Source organism: Poecilia mexicana, unplaced genomic scaffold, assembly GCF_051168715.1.
Source record: "Poecilia mexicana isolate PSO_F unplaced genomic scaffold, ASM5116871v1 scaffold_11, whole genome shotgun sequence".
Classification (NCBI taxonomy): Eukaryota; Metazoa; Chordata; class Actinopteri; order Cyprinodontiformes; family Poeciliidae; genus Poecilia; species Poecilia mexicana.
In genome coordinates this window covers 17,447,868-17,467,440 of record NW_028263380.1, presented here as the reverse complement: position 1 = coordinate 17,467,440, position 19,573 = coordinate 17,447,868, and the positions used below count along the sequence as shown (strand labels likewise).

Below are 19,573 nucleotides of genomic sequence, written 5' to 3'. Positions count from 1 at the left end.
GCGAGCTGTAAAAATGACAGGATGTCATGAACCCTTCAATGCATGTGCACACATCAGACAAATTGACGGCAGAAATGTGCAGGCAGACATGAAACGCCCTCAAACGCTTTAGCACAACAACACAGATGCAAATGGAGGTGCATCAACAGATTGGCAGCGACACTGGGGTGTGTTAAGGTGATCTGTACATGGGGAATGACACTGGCCTCAGAGTGGGATGTATTAGTGCTGACAAGGTTAGAAGAGAGGAGGGGCGGAGGGGGGCTTTCTGTACCACGCTGCCTGATCAAAGGCCTGCAGGGGAGAGCGCAGACTACCAGGGTAAAAATAACACACACACTATACAGAGCAGCAGGGATCAGAGAGGAAGAAAGAGAGACGGGGAGATAGGTGGAGGGGGTGGTCAAGAAGAAAGCTGAGGAAGGGGAGTGACAGATGGAGGGGAGGGCAGAGAGATCTGAATCTCACAGTTGAATGTATTTTTTTTTCCTTCTCTCTACGTCTTTTGTAGATCTTCACGAGAGCATGTCAGTCACAGAATGAGCTGGAGCATTACTGTAATAGCACAGAGACAGAATAACATCAGGCTGCCATGCTCAAAGAGCTGCTTTGAGGGAGAAAACGGCATCATCAAAACCAGACGAGGCTCCCTCTCTCCCTCTTCCTGAGACACAACTCTTAGATCTTCTTTATTTTGTTCTCTGTCTGCAGCTCTCCGTCTCTTTGCTTCCCTGTTTGTGGAACAAAATAACAGACACGAGCAGAGTCGTCTCACCAGTGGAGCAGCAGACGAAGACCCTCAGTCTCAGGCAGCTGTGGCCGTGGTGGTGGATGGGTGTGGCTAAAACAGAGAACAAACGTACATAAAATGTCAACATTGTGCCCTCTGCAGGCCACATCGTTCTTACGGCCCTGTCCATAGCTGCTCCAGAGTTACCACGGTCCTACTGGCTGGGTCCCTGGTAAATCCTTGTTCCACCTTTCAGCTTGGGTGGACGGTCATGTCTTGGTAGATTTGCAGTTGTGCCATACTCTTCATCTTCAAATGATGGATTGAATAGAGCCCTTCAGAGCTTTTGTTTTGTTTCATAATGCAATCCTGCAATTAACTTCTCCACAACTTTATCCTCGGGCTGCCTGGTAAGTTTTTTTTTGTTTTCATGATGCTGTTTTTATCCACTAATGTTCTTCATCAAACCCCGTAGGCCTTCAAAAAGCAGTTGTAATTATACTGATATTAAATTACACACAACCGCACTCTATTTACTGACTACAACTTCTGAAGGAAAATGGAAAATGGTAAATAGACATTGAATAGTCATTCACCCATTCACGCACACACTCGCACGGAAATGGTGGCAAGTTATACTGAACTTCCCCTGTATTCAGCTGTACCAGAACATTTATCTTTTATTTTCCTCCCACTTCACAAATCTGCACTCCTTGTGATGATCTAGCACATAAATTCCCACTAAAATAAATTAAAGTTGTGGTTCTAATGAGACAAAATCTGACAAATTTCAAGGTTCAGTACACAAACTATACAAACTGCAGCACCAGGAAACTCAATGTCCTCAGCTAAACTTCGACAATCTATTATCAAAACCCACACGGCATCAATACACGTGGGCGAAGAGACGCTCTAAATTACGGCCTCGGATCACAATATTGGCTGTGCAGCACCCTCAGGCCTTTTCCATCCATCACAATGAGCCGGTGACTCACAGATGTAGTAGTACTCCTGGCCCACGGTGAACTCGTAGCCCAGCGAGAAGGCGCTGTATCGCTGGAACTTCTCAGAGAACTTGATGGGCGTATGCGGCGCGTGGGGCCGGTTGCACTCCCAGCGTTTGACACCCATCTGGGGGTTGCAGGTGTAGTAGCCCCGGTAGTTCACCATGTAGAGGATGTACTGCTCGGCCACCACGCGCTCCAGGGTCCCACGCTGGCTGGTGTTGTAGTGCGGGCAGTAGATGTCCAGGTAGTCGTTGACGCTGACTTGCACGGTGTATCCCTCTCTCCGAAGCCTGGAAATTAAAACACAGACACGGATCAGGATGAGAAGCTGACGCTAATGAAAATTCGTTATGCATTTCAGAAGAACGTTTGGCTGGGATATGACAAAATGTCCGAGGATATATTCACACCACTCCTGCTTAGTCTGCTTTAATCAAACTCCAGTTTGTTTGGGAAGGCGTGGATGTGCAATCGACAGCGCCACCACAGGAGAAGGAGGAGGTTTTCGTTTGACACTAGCTCAATTTCCAGTACAAATGTGTGCAAAACTTTGTTGATATTCCATTAAAGTTGGGAAATGCAAGCTGAAAATGCAACAAGTGTTGCAATTTTGGTCCCCAATCAAGTGGTAAAACACCCTAACTTCATGAATCTATTTTTAGAAAAAAATTAATAAATAAATACTATGACTACACAAAAAATGTAAATAAAATATCCCTTTTTCAAATGTATGTAGCAGTAAAGCAGGACTACCATCTTCACATCAGCATCCATAAACAATAGGAGGCTATTAACATGGTGCACGAGTGCAGTTTGGACTCTCCACGTGTGAAAACACGTTTCCTCACTTAATGCATCCTGGCGAGGGCCGAGGATCATGCTGGGAATGATAATCTGCCCTCCTGAGTGTTAACACCTGCCCTGAGCACGTTCGTGTCATTGAGGTAGAAGGAGATCCTGTCAGGGCCGATGTATGTCCTGGATGCAGGGGAACCGGTCTGCACGTTGTGCCCATCATGGAGCTCGCTCCTCAGGGAGCCGTTACGAACAGATGAGCTTCTGTTCGCAGGCAGGTGCAGCCTCTCTGTGGTCAAGCAGATGTGATGGTAACATAACCCCCTCAGATGACTTTAAGCCCCTCGCTGAACAGCTGCGAGGGTGCTGTGACTGCTATTACCTACTCTGTGTGTAAAACTGAGTACACCTATTATGTAAATTACACAGTCTGTAATTAGACAAAGTAGAAATCATTACAAAGGCTCCTGCAGGTGAGCTAATGAGATGGGAATTGTCCTCGGCTGCAGTGATGTGTAACCTACTCTAACTAACTGTAATGACTCCTTTCTACCATTAGGTGGAGATATCGTGCTGAACATAAGGTCCAACGTCTCCATGCTTCCCTATGCAACAACATTTATCTCTTGGTTGTCTTCTCCTCCACACACATCATCTGTTTTGTTCCTATAGCAGCACTTACACAGTCATAACTATCCATCATCGGGCTTCTTACAGCGGTGCCAGACTCATTACACGTTTAGGCCTCCACAGTTTTGATTGTTCAATTAAAAATAAAATAACGGCAGGAACGGCATAAACCTCATCTTTTCTCTCTTTGTGTCTCACTATCGAGCATGCTACAATTTCACCTTTTGTTTCTAGATTTGTACCCTTTTATTCATTTACCCACATGCAGATGTTTATCTACTTTTTAATGGCTTCCTCTTCTTTTTCTGGCCATCAATCTTATCTGTACTTTCTGTCCCCGTTGCTGCAGATGTGAGATGACAGACTTTCGTCTTACAGCGATGCAGGAAGAGACGACGCAGCCACGCTTTGCAGGGACTATATTTAGTGAGACTGGGCTGGGGGGGAATACGGTGGAGGAGATGGGGGGGGAGGGATGAGGGATGAGATGTGTATAAAAAGTTAGAGGGAGTCAAGTGTTGTGTAAAAAGTAAGAGAGAATTATTATCCTAGAGGATGGCAACGTTCGACTAACGCTGAAACTACCTGAGGAGGGTTTATGACTCCTGAAAAATAAAAATGCTTATTTCTGTGATAAGTGCCAGTTAGGTATTAAAAGGCAGTCCACCTTGAGATTTGCAAGTAAAGACACCAGAAAAATGCTAATTGTGCAGGAGAGGCGACCAAAGTGGCTCATTTGCACATTTTAATGAGGTTAAAACCACATTAGCTTATATTAGCGTCCATAAATCAATCAGTCTCACAACTTATTAAAAGCACTTTGAAGAGAGGATAGTTTTCCCTCCCACAGAGCTCCATACATTACACTGAGATTTCAGCATGTTATGTTTCAGGGTTCTGAAATGATGTAAAACCAATTCGCAAAAGATTTAGCTAGAAATATAAAAGGTTTGAGAACCAATAGATCCAAATGTATTATTAACTGAACAGCTAAGATGAAATATAAGGACTAGTGAACTAAAACAATACCACTGTCAACACCACCAATTCCCGTTACTGTTATAATGACAATACTAAGGGTCATATTTATCAGATGTATAGAGACATATAGATACTATAATATAAAAATGGTAAAGGGGCAAAATGAGCTTTAGTAAATTTTAGTCCAACTAAAAAAATTTAAAAAATACTTTGGCATGTAAGACATATTTTCCACAAATATTTTTAAAGTATTTGGATCATTTCTGGGACAAATATCTCCAGTTCAGGACATAAAAAAAACAACTAAAATTTTAGATTTACAAAGTTACTTTTTATTGAACCCTCTAAAAAATTTAGCTCATTCAAACTAATTAACTCTAGAGGGAACAGACCGACTAATAAACAGAACATAAAGGCTGCAAAACCAAAAGCTTTCTGGTGCTTTTGTACAGAAAGTGTGTTTATGTTGAAAATTCTTCCCAAGGGGAAAAAAAAAAATAAAGTGTCCATCATGTTTTCAGCCTACACAGCTGACTGACAGCTTGCAGCAACATGTGGGGGAGGGGCAACAATACTCTGTGCTTATTAAAACTGTATAAAAGTTCTCACTGTGTTTGACATCCAAATAAAGAGAAACTTAACGGGAGCAGCTTTTTCAAAATTGTGATGCAGCTAAAGCCGACCCAAACCTGCTTTAACTCATTAACCAAACCTCAACTGCGGAAGAGCCGTTTGTTTCAAGCATAATCAGCACCAGAGCGAAACGAGGAGAGAAGAAACAGGAGGCGAGGCAGACGAGAGAAGAAAGCAAGAGCAAAGGATGGAGAGAAATGATGTAGAGTGTGTGGGTGAGAGGAAGAGAGGAGTCCCCCCTCAGGTGTTTTCCGTTATATAAGCCGTCCACTTAGTGGCACAAGACAAAAAGGTTGCCGGGTAGAGAGAAACGAAGAGCAGACAGGAGAAGAAAAGTAAAGAGAGGGAGGGGTGAGTCAGACTTAATAAGTTAAGATAGGATGAGGAGAAGAGAAGGGAACAGTGAGGGAAAAATGCACTGCATGACAATAAAGAGCCATGAAAAGGACAGGAAAATCCAGAAAGAGACATAATGCTTCCCTGGAATGAACATACAAGGTAAAAGAGCCATACAGAGACCGGTGGCTCTTTTTCTTCCATTTTTTTAAATTTCTTTCCTGCAGCTCTTTCACTTTCCTCCTCTTTCCGCCCTGCATTGTCTCTGCCGTGATTTTTGCTGTCTCATCATCATTTCTCTGCGAGTGGGAGCGCACAGCTAGTTAGTAAAGGCTGCACAGGCTGGTGAAGACTGCCGGGGGAGGCGGCCTGCAGGGGGTGGAGTGAAAGAGCAGGGGGAGAGGTGGAGTAAGTGAAGAGGACAAGAGGATGAGACAAAGATAGCACCACTATACCTTACACATCTGCACAGAAGGGAGTCTTTGGAGAATACAGGAAGCAATAAATAACAGCGGCGAGGTCAGGATACAGTAGGAGACACTCGTAGTGCTAACAGAACATTTGGAGCGACTGCATTATATAAATGTAATAAAAAATAAGCCGATCATTCTGAAGACGCAACAAGGTCTAAACACAATTAATTGTTACAGCGATCAACGTCTCTCCAGTTCCATAGTTTTGTGCTAAAAGACTTCCATAGAAATATTATCTGTCTATGTAAATAATGAAGAGCCCACTGCCCTGAACCCCACTGAAAACCTCCTGGTTATTCCACCAAATACTGATTTCTGAGTTAAAACGTTAGTATTGTTGTTTCTAAATGAATGTGAGCTTGTTTTCTTTGCATTATTCGAGGTCTGAAAACACTGCATCTTTTTAACTATTTTGACCATTTCTCATTTTCTGCTAATAAATACAAAATTTTTGCTTGGAACTTCAGAGACATGATGTCAGTAGTTCATAGAATAAAAGAACAATGTTCATTTTAGTCAAACATAAACCTATAAGGAGTAAAATCAGAGAAATTGATCATTTTAAGTGGTCTCTTACATTTTTCCAGAGCTGTATACATGTAAATATATTCACCGTTTTATGGATGCCAGTAGTAAGCAGTACTGGAAGTGTAAATAAATTGCCAGTGGCACTGATTGTGATAACTTCTTATTTTTAAAATAAATAAATTTCTCCACTCTATTTCTAGGTTATAATATAGATGTTAAAGGCAACATATCATGCAAAATCTACTATTTTACCCTTTAAATCCATTTAGTTGTGTACTTGAAGTCTTTAGGAGTATCGAAAAGTAAAATGTAGTCTCTCCTGGTGCAGCCTAGCTTTCATTATATTCTGCCCTGGTTCTTTTGGCATTTTCTCTTCTTCTTCCCCGTTAAATAGTTGTATCTCTACTGCTAAACCTTCAAAGGGTTTGAAAGTGCTATATGACTCTGATGTCATTTTATTTCATTACTATCAAAGTAAAAAATGGTCGAACATGGTGGAGTGGAACACTCTGGAGAGGGGGCAGGGTGTTAAATGCCTTAGTTTCATTTAAAAGGACCAAACCGAAACAAGTTGCTTTCAGATGCACCTCAGGACAGGAGTAAAAGAGGAGAGGCATGTGCAGCTACAAAAACGAGGAACTGAGAGCAACGCATTGCAGTTCCACTTTATATAGACCACAACTGAATGATCTAAATGTGCAAAGGAAGAATTTGAAAGCATATGTTCACGTTAAACACCAATTATTTTTGTATTTTATTTATCGAAGACATAATCAAATGGATCTCTAAAAGCAATACATCATAAACTGATTAAAGTAATTTAGACACATGAGTAATAAAACTGCTAATATCATTTCTAAGGCTTTGGGAATCCAGCAATCCACAATGGAGAAAACATAAAACAATGTTGAAGTTTCCTTGAGAGTGAATGGAAGACCAGAAGTATCAAAGATTCACCCAGGAGGTCACAAAAGAACCCAGAACAACATCTAACAACAGGGCAACAATAAGGTCAGAGTTTGCAAAATGCAAAAATAGAAAACATGGAGCGTCTTGATCATCCCCAAGACTATTGGGAAAATATTCTGTTGAGCGATGAGACAAAAGATGCTTGTCCTGTTACGTCTGATGCAAAACTAACATCATGTCAGAACATAGTGTTTTAGTTTAAGCCATTTGTTTTGCAGCTTCGGGACCAGAATGGCTTCATGCAGTTGATAAAATCATTATTTCTGCTCTCTGCCATGAAAAAGCCTAAAGGACAGTTTGCAACCATAAAACTTAATGGGTGATGCTGCAGCAGGACAATGATCCGAAGCACCGGCATGTCCGTCTCTGAAAACATCACATCGTTTAGACTTAACTTTGATTTAAAAAATAAATAAATAATTAAGTCTAAAGTATAAAAAATTCTGCAAAGAAGTCTGGGCTAAAATACATCCAATGCTAGATGGGAGCTGTTGCAGAAATGGATTTTTCTTAAAGAGACATGCATTACTTGGCTCCCCTGATGCTTTTCATGCTTCCACGTCTTCAGAGCAAATATGAGAACGGTTTTTATAAACAACAAATTACATAACACAAATAGGACTTTATTGCCAAACTAATCTATAATTAATTATCGGGGTAATTTGTTTTGATCTATTTCCATTATGCTTGCCATAATAAATTAGGAGAGTCTGTTAAATGTAAAAATCCTGCAGGTATGCTTCTGCAGCATTCCCACAAGACGCAGTGTTGCAAGACGTTCCTCTCAGTAGTGATGAGGTCAGCTGGACAACATCAACGATGACCTTAAAAAAGGCCCTCCCCAGGGTAATCAACATCAGCCTCATCAGGAGGATAAACCACGGCTTTACAAACCGCTGCAGCTCAAATGCCTCTCGCCAGGCCTCTGCTTACCTCCGCTAAGACGCTTACAATCAAGTCGGACGGACAAGCAACACTCTGCTGTTTTTTCTCTGTACCTCAGCGACTCATTACTCGGGCACCATGCGCCCACAAAGACACAGACAAAACCTGCACGTGCACACAAGCTCCATCTCCGGTGAGTCATCCCTGATTGAGTTAACGCTGCAATTAACGGGCCAGTTTACGACGCTTCGATCCAAAATGGAGGACGGAGAAACAGACGAGTGCTGAGCAAGTTAGTGGGAAGAGGCCGACGGCTGCATCCCTCCTCTGTTGCTATTAAACCGCAGGGAGACGTCCATCGCTCTCTTTCATAACCTTTCAGCCACTCTGGAATCACAAAAACCGATGAACCTTTTTATATATATTTAAAGATTTCCTCCACATGTCTTCCATCTCTCCCCATCCTTACGTTTGGCTGTGTTTTTTTTTTTTTTTTACATGTTTAGGTTCAGTTTTATTATAAAAACACTTTGTCATGAATGTTTAACAACACCAGTAACTGCGACGAGGTTCTGAGCAATAAAGCATCTTTTTGACCCCATGTGAGCCTGGATTTCTGCTTAAGTAATTGTGAGCCAAGGACACCTTGACAGAGTTATCCTTTTTCTAACCAATTACTTCGACAGCAATTTATTGATTTCTGTTCTCTGACTGGCCTTACCCAAGATGCAGACCGTTTTTTCTGCTGCTCCGTGAAGCTTTACGTCAGAATTACAATCTGAGGCAGAAAGTAAAGAACCGGGGAGAAGTACTGACACTGAACATCACAATGAGCTCATCATCCCCATGGTGAGACACGGGGGTGGCAGCAGCATGCTGTGGGGATGCTTTCTTCAGGAGAGACAGGGAGGATTATTGGAGTTGATGCGTGGAGTTTACAGGGCGATCCTGACAGGAAACAGAGAATGAGACTGGAGCTCATCCTCCAAATTCAACTGAGAATCTGAAGCAAGAAAACTGAGGCTTAGAGGGAGAAGCTCTCTAACTAATCTGATTAAGTTGAGCTATTTTGAAAAGAACAATGAGCATAAAAAAGACTCTAAATGCTGGAAGAGGCTTAAAGGAGTTGGTTTTACAAAGGATCAACATGAATACATAAACAAGCCACAGATATCAGGGTTTTTTTTAAAACATTTGAAAACTGTGCAGAATTTCGTTCCACTTCTGAGTGAAACAAGTGTTGGTCTACTAAATTAAATCCCAGTAAATATCGTGCTTCCTTAAGTGATAAAAATGTGAAACAGTCAAGTGTGAAGTATGAATACTTTTCCGAGCCACTGAAATAACCGTGAACTTATCGCTTAATCATTGGGATTTTAGATCAAACTCCACAAACTGCCTGCAGACATTAGCAGAGCTGAGACGCGTTGAAACGGCGAAGCTTTCAGACGAAGAATCGTTCTGGTAATTAATACATTAGTGAGAAGTCGTCTGGTCATGACATTTAATCGGCGCACCAACAAAGATAAACTGAAACAGCTTCATAAATGAAACAATAACCAGTCAGAGCTGCAGTCCCACCCTGACAATTGCTGGATGTTATCAGTCCGGTGTCTTATCTGTGAGCGAGGTGGGAGAGTTACGGATGGTTCATGCCACCCCGATAGCTGAAAGTGGACGTTTTAGTAAAATTGAATGTCTTCATCTCTGTGGTTCAGCCACTTTGTGACTGTTTCCTTCAGCATCACTTCAAAAATGTCTGAGTTTTAGAGATCTATGCATCCTCTCAGCACCACGCATAAAAATGACTATTTTTTTCATAAATGACTCAGATTTACTAACCTTCAAATCTGTTTAAACTATAAAGATATTTTTGAGCCATTAGCTGGTATCCAATTTTCACTAAGGCTGTGGCTAAAATTATTGTTGTAATCAATTATCCTGATGATTAATAATTGAGTAATCAAATTTGTTTAGAAAAGGTAAACAAAACATCTTCGCTTTTCAAAATCAAGACACAGAAACTGTTTCACGTCTGCCAAATAAATAATAGCTGAGGTGAAATTCAGCCTTCAGTTTTTGCTTCTCGTCACCGAAAACTGAAAATCGAGCATACGAATAGAGCGTTGATTAAACGGACGACTTCAGATGTTTGTTTGAGTTGTAGTCGTGAAAATAACGAAACTCGATCAACATAATAACGAGACTTCAGCATCTTCATCCTCTGATTTGATCACTTGCAAAGCAATACGAGTTGCAGTCAGCTTTACTTGAAGGGAATATGAACTGGCATCTCTTTTTTAATAATACATGCACTTTATGATGTTGTTTACTTACTAGAGTTGCACAGAGTAACTTTAAATATCAGACAAAAATGCAGTTAAAATTTAAACATTGGCTCTCCTCCAACTGGTGGATAAATCCACCAGAGGACAGATGGCGTTTTATATTTGCTTTTATCGCAGCAGGGATGTTTGCAAAGAGAATCTGTGTAGCATTGTTTGATCCTGATCCCACTGCGGGTTTATAGGTGGAATAACAGTTTTCACCAGCAAAGTGTACAGTAATGAGACGTGTGGCAGCTCACATCATCAAAACGTTAAAAATAACCTAATAAGCATTTTCAAGCATGGGGATGAGAGGACACTTTAATCTGTACAAAATACGTGAAATATAATATGAACAGATAAAAGTTTAACCTTAACAAAACAAAAACTAATTATGGAACAAAGAAATATCTGTCACTAATAAATAATAACAACAATAATAGAAAAACTAGCGTGAATCCAGGCCGCATGGCGGGCACCGTGAACACCTTAAAGCAAGAAGGTCGTAGGTCAGGGGTCTGTTTAGAGCTGCAAAATGTTACATGACTGTCAGAAAAAGTGACAGTTTGTAACTTTTAATAAATATCTACAGGGACGTTTGTAGTCATTTTTAAGGAACCGTCGTCTTATTTCTATTTTTAGAATAGAAGATGGATCCATTTCCTTCTATAAGCTGTTGATGCTTTTGGAAAATGATGTAAGTTTTTTTTTAAAAACCTCCTAGTTTCTAACCTAATGATAGAAAAAATTTAAACTGAGAAGCATTACCAGTATTTTAGTGTCATTCTGTTTTTATCCTTTTCAATCAAACTTATTAAGAGCCATTGCAGAAGCTCCAAAGAACCACAGGTTGCTGACCGCCGACCCAGACGACCTGTCCAGGGTGACCCCACCCCTGCCGTCCAATGATCACTGGAGGTCGGCACCACTGTCTTTTAAATTAAGGATGAGCCGGTACAGACAGTGAATGGATGTGAAGCGGGAATGCTTTCTCACTTAATAACCGCAGACAGAAATCCTTCGTGGTAGTATCGCATTGCAGGCTGGCCCATACTCCTGGACGGTCCTTATTAGTGATGTTACCTGCTGAGTTATTGCTGTGATTATACTCTGCGACATGCAGATGAAAAAGGCATCCATCTCTTTGAAGGTGTGTTTCTAATTGTATCTCCCTATTAAAGGCTTTATCCCTCTCATCAGCTTCTCCAGCACAGAGTCAGATCAGCAGGATCATGAAAAAGCCCAAGTCGTTCACCGTTTTCCTGCAAAGGTCTAAAATCAACCTAATGAACTGAACCAACAGTTTAAATTGACAACGTATCGTGGGATTGTGAAGCAATGAGCATAAAAGGATTTTCATGAGAATAGTTTAAGTTATGAGGAGTAAATTGAAGGCATTGTGGAGGCAGCTGGCAAAAGAGACAAAGACAACACTGTCAGTGGCTGTGATTAATTTTCAGCGGGGATGAATACAGGAGGGACATGCAACTGGTTTTTGAAATGATAAATGAAACAGAAGGTGGCTTGTTGGTTGGACAGATGATTCTTTTCTTGCCAAACACAAGGGGGACGAGGGGGGGTAGAATTTGATTATTTGCATGAATGCTTGAATGTACGCTGATTTCATGATTGATATTCCCTTCTCAATTTTTCATAATGAGACTCGTATTAAAATATATATATATATATATATATATATATATATATATATATATATATATATATATATATATATATATATATATATATATATATATATATATATATATATATATATATATATATATATATTTTTTTTTTTTTTTTTTCACTACCAAGTGAAAAAGTAGCTGTAGTACAGTTATTTACGCAATATTTACATATAAAGTGATGATTCTGCGACAATTTTAGAAACTGCTTGCTCGAACATTTACGTCTGTGAATAATTTATGCTCCTGACCAGTCACTAAAACCGATGTGCACTCAGCGACATTTACAATTTAAGGTTGTGTTTTCCAACATTTTACCCCAGAAGCCCCATTTTTGCATCACTATAAAAGCTCACAAGAATTACAGATTTACAAGAATTACTTGCAGCAAATTTAAAAGCACTGAAGATCTGAGCCACAGTGAATGCAGAAAGAAGAGCAGCTGATTTATGACTGGTTGCGGAATGCTGTCACCATCCAGTAGTCTGAGTTTTGCCTAAATAAGCATATTTGCATAATAAATATAATTTTTTTGATTTATGTTTAATTTTTAAAATCAGCAATCTCAACTTAATTTAGAATCTGATTGACAGCAGGTGCATGAATAATGTATTTAATTGTGTAATTGTAGGAAGTTAAACAAATTTCCTGTCCTGGTCATGAGGTCTTCCAACAGAATATTAATCCAAATATATGACATATTATCAAATTAGGACCAAACTGGTTCACCTGATACAAAATCAAGCTTTTCCAAAGCCCATTTCAGACCTTAGAAGTAAATATTTAAAATAACCTGTAGGATACGTTAAAGAGATCATAAAAGAGGACCAACAACTCTGGATAATGAAGAGAGAAATGGTTAAAGATTCCTCTCTCTAACCTTGTAACACCAAACTAAATGTTGTCCAATTGGCAAAAAGGCTCAAAGTATTGAAAACAAGGATGTCAAAGACCAAATCCTCTAAACCAGGGGTGTCCAACTCCTCAAGGGCCGCTGTCCTGCAGTTTTTAGATGTGCCACAGGTAAAAACACTGGAATGAAATGGCTTAATTACCTCCTCCTTGTGCAGATACGTTCTCCAGAGCCTTGCTAATGACCTAATGACCTAAAAAAATAACATTAAGTTGTTGTACTGTACATAATGCATAGTGCAGAAACATATTTTCAATCTCAACAAAAGACAAAGGAGAGTTTAAATAATGAACAATCTTAAAGGAAACATTCACGCTCATCAAGTAACCCAGAGTAAAATTCTCCTTTGAGTCGTGTCAGACACTCCGGCTCTTTTTACTTCGCGTTATTCCAGGGAAGAGGTTCGTTTTCTGCTTTGTTCGTTTTGCAGTACAAGATTTTGACTTTAGAGAGAAACAGAACCAAAATAGAGACGGCAAAGTAAACAAAAAGCAACCCAGCAAGAGGAGCTGTGACAGACAATAGACAGTGCCATCAAGATGAATTCTTCACAGTACACACCCTCTGCGACTGTGCCAGGCAGCTCACGCTGGTCCACCAGGCGACGTCCAAACACAGACTGCTTATCCTGCCAATCTCCAGCTGTCTCGCTAAAGACGAGACCACAAACCCGAGAAAAGGTCTGAAAAGGTTGCACATTCAGGAAAACGCAGCTGAGCATTCGCACGTAAAGAAAAACGCTGCAGATTAGCTATTAGAGATGCACAAATGAGGACAACACTAGGAGGTCAGAAAATGTATGTAAAAACGTGAGCATGGAGTCTACAGAGAGCAACAGTGGCACTTAATGTTATCTGTACAGAGCTTAGTATGCAAGCTTTGAAGTTCAGAGTGCGAGGGGCCGCGTCTGCTCTCTCAGGAAGCCGACCGCGGCGGGGAGTTCATTTTTGATTTTTGATTTTTTTTTTTTTTAAGCTCCTTCTTAGGCCTGGCACACACACCGCCTTCTGAGCAAGTACAAAAAAAAAAAAAATTAAAGCACAGAGAACAATGGAGGGAGAGAGGGAGAAGGAGAAAAGTGGAAAGAAAGATGAAGGAAAATACTTCTGGGTCAGATTTAGACTGGACCACTTTCAGGCAGCGCCAGCCTAATGGAAGTAGAATAAATCGGGTGTTTTATCTCCTGGACCCAGCAGCGGCAGGGCTTCATGTAGATACAAAACTCCTCCTGCAGGGACTCAAATGGACGCACTGTTAAGAAACGCGGACATGCTCAGTCATCACTACATGCTGTGGTAATTCATTCAGTATCATAATGTTATGACTGCCACAGTGACTCTGTTTGCATGTCTAACAGCCACACACAGAAGGTTTTTTGTCAGCATTGGTAGAAATGTGTAAAAAACTAAAAAATAATCCAACCTCTAACTTGAAAACATTCATCCGGTGAAGAAATAACGATATGCCAAGAAATTGTTGTCTTTACAAAATAACCATACTTTTTTAAGTTAGCTATTTTGTCTAGCACGCTAGTACCGGTAATAGTTATTTATTTCGAACATGATAGCAGTGTAAAGTAACAGACATGAACAAGGAATGGAAAAGATACATATTTTTGTACCACAATATTCGTAACACGCTTGAAAAGGAGCAGGAAGAAGTAAAAAACGTATAAATTCCTTCCCCATAAGATCATACCATGTTTTCAGATGGACCCTTTAAATCGAAAAAGGAAAGTATACTAGTATAGTAATACAGTAATACAGCTTTTTATTTCTCCATAAAGTTTAAATTCGCCTTAACACAGAAACCCATTTCTCTAAGGCGCTTTCCAAATGGGAAAGGCCAGAGAAAGTGATTTTATTGCACTGATCTCTATAAATGAGAAAATTTGACAGACATTTTTTGCCTACAAGAAAAGGTTTCTCCTTCCTTCCTTCATTTATTTCTTTCTTTCCTTCTTTCTTGTTTGTTTATTTGTTTGCATGGGAACAAATGTTAAGCATGAATAAATACTGAACACTACAACATTTATAGCCTTAGCTAGTTTGCAATTAATGTTCCCAGATGGGCCTTTAACAACACAGCCAGTTAAAATGTTATACATCACTTAAATTCAAAATTAACATAAAACAGGCCAGAATGAAGCAAGAGCCATCATGGACTGACTGTTAACCATCACTGTAAGCCTTTTGTTGCAGTTTAAGTCCTAAAAAAGCTTCTCTACAGCAACAACAAGATATCGTCCACAAGTTCAGGATGCATTTCTGTTCCAACCTTAAATATCACAAATATGTTTCCTGAAATGTACCAGGACTTTAACAGGAATTGTGTTTTCTGTCAGATGAGTCTAAGTTGAGATTTTTGGTAAAAGTCCAGGAAGGTTTGATGTGAAACAAGGGATCAATAATCTCAAACTTTACTTGTAAATGTTTAACATTTGACTTTTCTGGATTATAAATCTCCTACAGTTTGTTAGCTTGGAAAGTAACTTATTTAACCAATTTATTTGGACTACTTTGGATTATGCTTTGCAGGTTTGTTGTGTTAACCATAAAATGATATTTAGCTCGTGATTAAGCTTGTGATCGTTTTTGTAAATAATCGTTTACATCGTCTCCGTGTGTAAAAATGATGCCTAATGAGCAAATGGAGCAAATGGACGCAGCTGTGAAAGACAGCTCATTTTAGCTAAATATTGCACATTATTTCCTTTATCCATCTCCAATTCTTTGTGCAAACAGGCCTCCGGCTTGCACACCACAGCGGTCATGGAGTAATTATTTACATGAGCCACCAGAGAGGACTGATAAGAGCCTGTCCAGATGAGGAGAGAGGCTTTGAGGGGGGGAGAGGGGGGCGAAGGTGAGGAGAGTCTGCTCAGGTAGCATGTCAATCTGTGGCCCATTAGCAGGTGATGCCAGGCGGACAAGCTGAAAGCTGCTCCCAGGATGCAACAGACCCTCTCTCTTCTGAATAATTGACTGGCTGCTGAACACGTTTTCTCACTCTCCTTCACGGCCCTTTATCCGTTCACCTGCATGGTTTCCCTCCTTTGATTGTTCCATGTTCCCGTCTCTCCAAGTTGTGCGTCGCTCTGCTCAGACTAAAATCGCTCCAAATCCCCCCGAGGCTATGAATGGTGAATGTTGCCGGTACACATATACAGGAGGCACTTGTGTAACGGAGGACAGAAAGGAAGCGGCGTTCTGCAGCCGTTTGATATGGGGCATCTGGCAGCATGTTTATTTCTTCAGGACAGTTCCTAAAAAGGCAGCTCCTGGGGCATGAACACGGTGTCAAGGAGGGAAACTGGGATCACTGGGTGCAGTGGGAATGGAATATGAGAAAAAAAAAAAAGATATATTTGTAGAAATGGAGCAAAAAATTTGTCTGGTGAGCAGATTAAGGTCAGTTTCAGCTTGATCAGGCCTGACCGGTCAGAAAAGATTTGAAAAACAAATTTAAAGCAATAATAATAATAATAATAATAATAATAATTTGCCACCAGGTCACAGGAACAAAAATACTCTTAGTTTCTCTCACACACTCACCATGTGACATATCCTCTGCATAAACAGTTCTTGGGTCTCAAACATAAATTTTCAAATATCTCAGTGAATTTTCAGCCCATCTCTGTCATCAAACTGGAAGCAGCGGTGATTTTTTTTTACACGGCGTTTGGGAAATGAAATCTCCATCTCTTAACACTAAGAGCTCCACAATTGCACAAATCCCACTTTGGCCTTGAATGTTTTTGTTACTATTTAGAAAATTTCTTTACATCTTTATCTTCAACAAATGAAATATTGAGTTGCTCCGTGTGTCAAGTTTTTTAAGAAAAGAGATAATAAAACTCACAATAGATTACAAAACTGCCAAGGTCATTTTCTTCCACAGTTTTCAATATCTCCCTGTAATGTGATAGTATTTTAAGATCGTTTTGTACCAATAACAGAATTAATTTCTTAGAATAAGATTTCAAATTTGGTGTTTCATGGTATAATTTAATGTCTCATTGTGCCTAGATAACATCTCATCTTTTTATTGTCTTATCTAAAAGAAGAGATTATGAATTTCTTTTTGCATAAGACAACTTCATCATGTTCACTTTATTTTAAAATAAGGAATCGTTCTTCACATATTTGAGGTGCCATTGCATCTGTAAGCTTGCTTTGATTTGACAACCATTTTACATTCTGGGGTTTTGTAGATTGAAATATCTTATTGGTTTGAGAAAAATGTTAATTAAGAGATGAAGGACTTGAAGGTGTTCAAACAGAAACATTACTGATAAAATAAAATCAATCGATAAAGCACAAATCAATAGCGAATGACCAAAATGCTGCATGTAAAATGGCAAAGTGAAGCTGGAGCAGACGGTACAATAAGCCACAAAGATCACAAAAAATCCAGCAAAAATAAGAAAAACAACAAAACATATCATTTTAATAACAATATTCACTTTCAAACGTATCGAAAAGCAACGATGCTGAAGGATTATTCTGGCCAGCTCAAAAGATTATTTTCTCCTTGTGATATAAAAATGGAAGAACATGAATGACCTCATTCATGTTCTTCCAAATGTAACATGGAGTCTGAAAACGTACAACTGTTTTCTATATTTATCCAGACTTGGAACATTCTAGAGTTTCGTAGATTTTAAGGTTGTGTACTGACCTCGTCTTTACATTTTCATCTCATTATTATTACAATCTTATAAAAGAAAATCTTATTATATTTTGGAAACTAGCCAGAGCCCCAGATTTCTGAAAACCGGAACTGTAGCAACTTTGTGACGCGGCGCGACGCATTATCCCGAGGAATCAAATGAAATCCAAATATCCCCACGCCTTCATTTCATGAGAGGCGCAGCGTCTGGCGGGGGCCATTAATGAATGCTGCCTCATGCCATCTCCTAATGGAATTGCCTCGTCTTGGACTTCGCTGCTGTGACACCGGCTCAGCAGTGGCAAAAAGATTACTGGAAAGATTAAAAGACAGAACAAACCGCAGTCTGAGCATGACAGGCAGCCAGGCGAACAGATCACACATTAGATAATTGGTGCAAAAGAAAGAGCGACAGAGAAAAAATCCCTCGTCTCTGCCTCATTTTTTTTTTAACTAGGGTTTAGAGATGGTGGGCAGAAGATCCCCCGCCTGGCGCGCTGTCACACCTCCACAGTGAAAACTGTTTGAAGAAGCTGGAACAAAGCCTGCCTGCGGTGAGTTATGATGTCTGTGTGAAAATGTTGCCTTTTTTCCGACGGGCGATGGGTCTGATGCCAACAGCTTACTCGGCCATTCTTCATGCAGCTGGTTAGATTTGGTGAACACACACTGCAGGTTTTACAGAGACACAAATACAAGCACACACACTTCCTGCATCCCTCCCTCCATCCAAACCAAACCAACCCCCCTCTTCCTCCAGCACACATCCAGTCCTCATCGCCCCCTCTTCCTGCACCAGCGCCTCTTTTTCTTCTGCCTCCCCGCTCGCCCCCACACCATCTCTCCATCTACATCGTGTCATTATCTCCACCGCCATCTCTTTCCAGCAATGGACTTGTGCGCTTTCATAATTCATGGAGTTGTTCTTATGGCCCAGGCAGCCATGTCCAATGTGAATCTGTGCGCCTCAAAGGCTCGCTCAGCCTGAACCCCCTCAGTTGGGAGGGTTGCTGCTCCGCGGGCTCCTGGGGCTCCTGGGCTCGTCGTACAAGGCTGAGCCAGCCCGCTCGATCACACCTGGATCTACCTGCTGCACAGGCAGATTGATTGTTTATACTTTCACACACATTTTTATTTTATTTTTTTCAAGGAGACCTTGGTTTTATGTAGTAAACAACAAGCCTGGGGGAAAGTAATGTAGTGTTTTTGTAAGCTTGGACACGTTTTTAAGGTTGCGGAGCTCCACTTTCAGGTATTAGAACAGATCACACTCTCTGTGGGATAAGTAACGTCTCACCAATAAACAGAAATGCACTAAGTCACAGTTTATTTCTCAGAAATGCTTTTCTTCCCATAAAAACAGTCTGGATATTGTTTAGGGTGCAAAGGTCTCCAAATGATAGTCCAATCCTCAACCACTCGGAAAACTTTTCTGCCAGTTTTCAAACGCTACCACTGGATGAGTGTTGTGAATTGGCATCAATCCTCGCTCGGTTTTAATACACTCAAGGGAATCTATGTTATATTTTTGAAAGGTTTGTTTATTTCAGTAGCTCGGTTCACTAAATGAGACACATAAATCAATAATTAAACCCTCAGATTGACGTTTTCAGGTCTTTATTTCTGATACTTGTGATAATTTTCTGCTTACAGCTAATGAAAATATAACATTTAAGAGGAAATTATCACATCAAATCAATAAAAAAAAGCTATTTTTAATACATAAATGTGGGATTAATGAAAAGTATGTTTAATACCTGCTTAAAGCTTTTATAAACAACATGTTTTTTACATATATTTGTTAAGACAGTCACGCTGTCATGACAGTGTAACATGAGATAGCAATCTATTGAATATAACTACACCACAAATGCTGATTGAGACATATGTGGCCCATAAAACCATCTTATTTACGATGATTTACCACCATCTAGTGGTTATAGTGTGAACTACAACAGGGATGGTATCCTCTCACTTTTCTATTTTAAATGAAATTAATTATTTAAC

General features: G+C 40.1%; 1 protein-coding gene across 1 annotated transcript in view; it reads right to left on the bottom strand.

Moving 5' to 3' along the window:
* The window catches only part of efna3a (ephrin-A3a), a 91,061-nt gene that overhangs the window by 15,402 nt on the left and 56,086 nt on the right, over positions 1 to 19,573 (bottom strand). The window contains exons 2-3 of the mRNA XM_014987744.2: positions 1,726 to 2,027; positions 776 to 841 (exon numbers count right to left, since the gene is read on the bottom strand). Coding sequence (XP_014843230.1) covers positions 776 to 841; positions 1,726 to 2,027 — 368 coding nt within the window. The remainder of the gene's footprint in view (positions 1 to 775; positions 842 to 1,725; positions 2,028 to 19,573) is intronic.